This window comes from Rhinopithecus bieti, unplaced genomic scaffold, assembly GCF_001698545.2.
Source record: "Rhinopithecus bieti isolate Rb0 unplaced genomic scaffold, ASM169854v2 scaffold_64855, whole genome shotgun sequence".
Taxonomy (NCBI): Eukaryota; Metazoa; Chordata; class Mammalia; order Primates; family Cercopithecidae; genus Rhinopithecus; species Rhinopithecus bieti.
The window spans coordinates 1-1,496 of NW_016824350.1; the positions used below are offsets into that span (position 1 = coordinate 1).

The 1,496-nt window shown below is 53.6% G+C and overlaps 1 protein-coding gene across 1 annotated transcript; it reads left to right on the forward strand.

Moving 5' to 3' along the window:
* Positions 1–719: 719 nt before the first annotated feature.
* On the forward strand, positions 720–1,191 carry LOC108522189 (SH2 domain-containing adapter protein D-like; the record flags this gene model as incomplete). Its single annotated transcript, XM_017862243.1, has 3 exons — positions 720–825; positions 904–1,092; positions 1,170–1,191. Coding segments are annotated over 3 exons (317 nt in total), but the record flags the coding sequence as incomplete, so codon positions are not given.
* Positions 1,192–1,496: the final 305 nt, after the last annotated feature.

Genomic DNA, 1,496 nt, shown 5'->3' on the forward strand with positions numbered 1-1,496 from the left:
GAGGCAGGCGGATCACGAGGTCAGGAGATCGAGACCATCCTGGCTAACACAGTGAAACTCCGTCTCTACTAAAATACAAAAAATTAGCCAGGCGTGGTGGTGGGCGCCTGTAGTCCCAGCTACTCGGGAGGCTGAGGCAGGGGAATGGAGTGAACCCGGGAGGCGGAGCTTGCAGTGAGCTGTGGTCGCGCCACTGCACTCCAATCTGGGTGACAGAGCGAGACTCCGTCTCGAAAAATAAATAAATAAATAAAATAAAATTAATTAATTAAAATAAAAACTCGGCGGGGCGCGGTGGCTCACGCCTGTAATCCCAACATTTGGGGAGGCCGAGGCAGGCAGATCATGAGGTCAGGAGATCGAGACCATCCTGGCTAATACGGTGGAACCCCATCTCTACTAAAAATACAAAAAGTTAGCCGGGCGTGGTGGCGGAAGCCTGTAGTCCCAGCTACTCGGGAGGCTGAGGCAGGAGAATGGCGTGAACCTGGGAGGCGGAGCTTGCAGTGAGCCGAGATCGCGCCACTGCACTCCAGCCTGGGCGACAGAGCGAGACTCCATCTCAAAAAAAAAATAATAAATTAATTAATAAAAATAAAAAATAAATAAAAACTCTTGGAGAGGTGTCAGAGGGCCCTGCAAGCAGGCAAAAGGTGCAGCATCACTTAGCAGGGATGCCCCTCTGAATCCTTGTCGTCTCGCCTTCCTTCTCTCCACAGCTGGAAGCCGACACTGAGTATTCAGACCCCTTTGATGCTCAGCCTCATCCTGCACCCCCGGATGATGGGTACATGGAGCCCTACGACGCCCAACGGGTCATGAGTGGTGAGTGGGCAGGGCTTGGGAGAAGGTGACAGGGTCCCAGATGGGAGCAGGAGCTGAACAGTATCCCCGACCTCCTAGAACTGCCCGGCAGAGGGGTACAACTCTATGACACCCCTTATGAGGAACAGGACCCAGAGACAGCAGATGGACCCCCTTCTGGGCAGAAGCCTCGGCAGAGCCGGATGCCCCAGGAGGATGAACGGCCAGCAGATGAGTATGATCAGCCCTGGGAGTGGAAGAAAGACCACATCTCCAGGGCGTTTGCAGGTGCTTCTCAGACCCACACTCTGACACCTGAATGCCCCATCCCTGCATTTCCTCATCCGTCATGTCTCCTGTTTCAGTTTACAAAGTAGAGTCCAATAGGTCAGGCGTGGTGGCTCACACCTGTAATCCCAGCACTTTGGGAGGCCAAGGCAGGTGGATCACGAAGTCAGGAGATCGAGACCATCCTGGCTAACACGGTGAAACCCTGTCTCTACTAAAAAATACCAAAAAAAAAAAAAAAAAAAAAATTAGCCGGGCGTAGTGGTGGGTTCTTGTAGTCCCAGCTACTTGGGAGGCTGAGACACAATAATGGCATGAACCCAGGAGGCAGAGCTTGCAGTGAGCCGAGATCGCGCCGCTGCACGCCAGCCTGGGGGACAGGGCAAGACTCTGTCTCAGGGGGA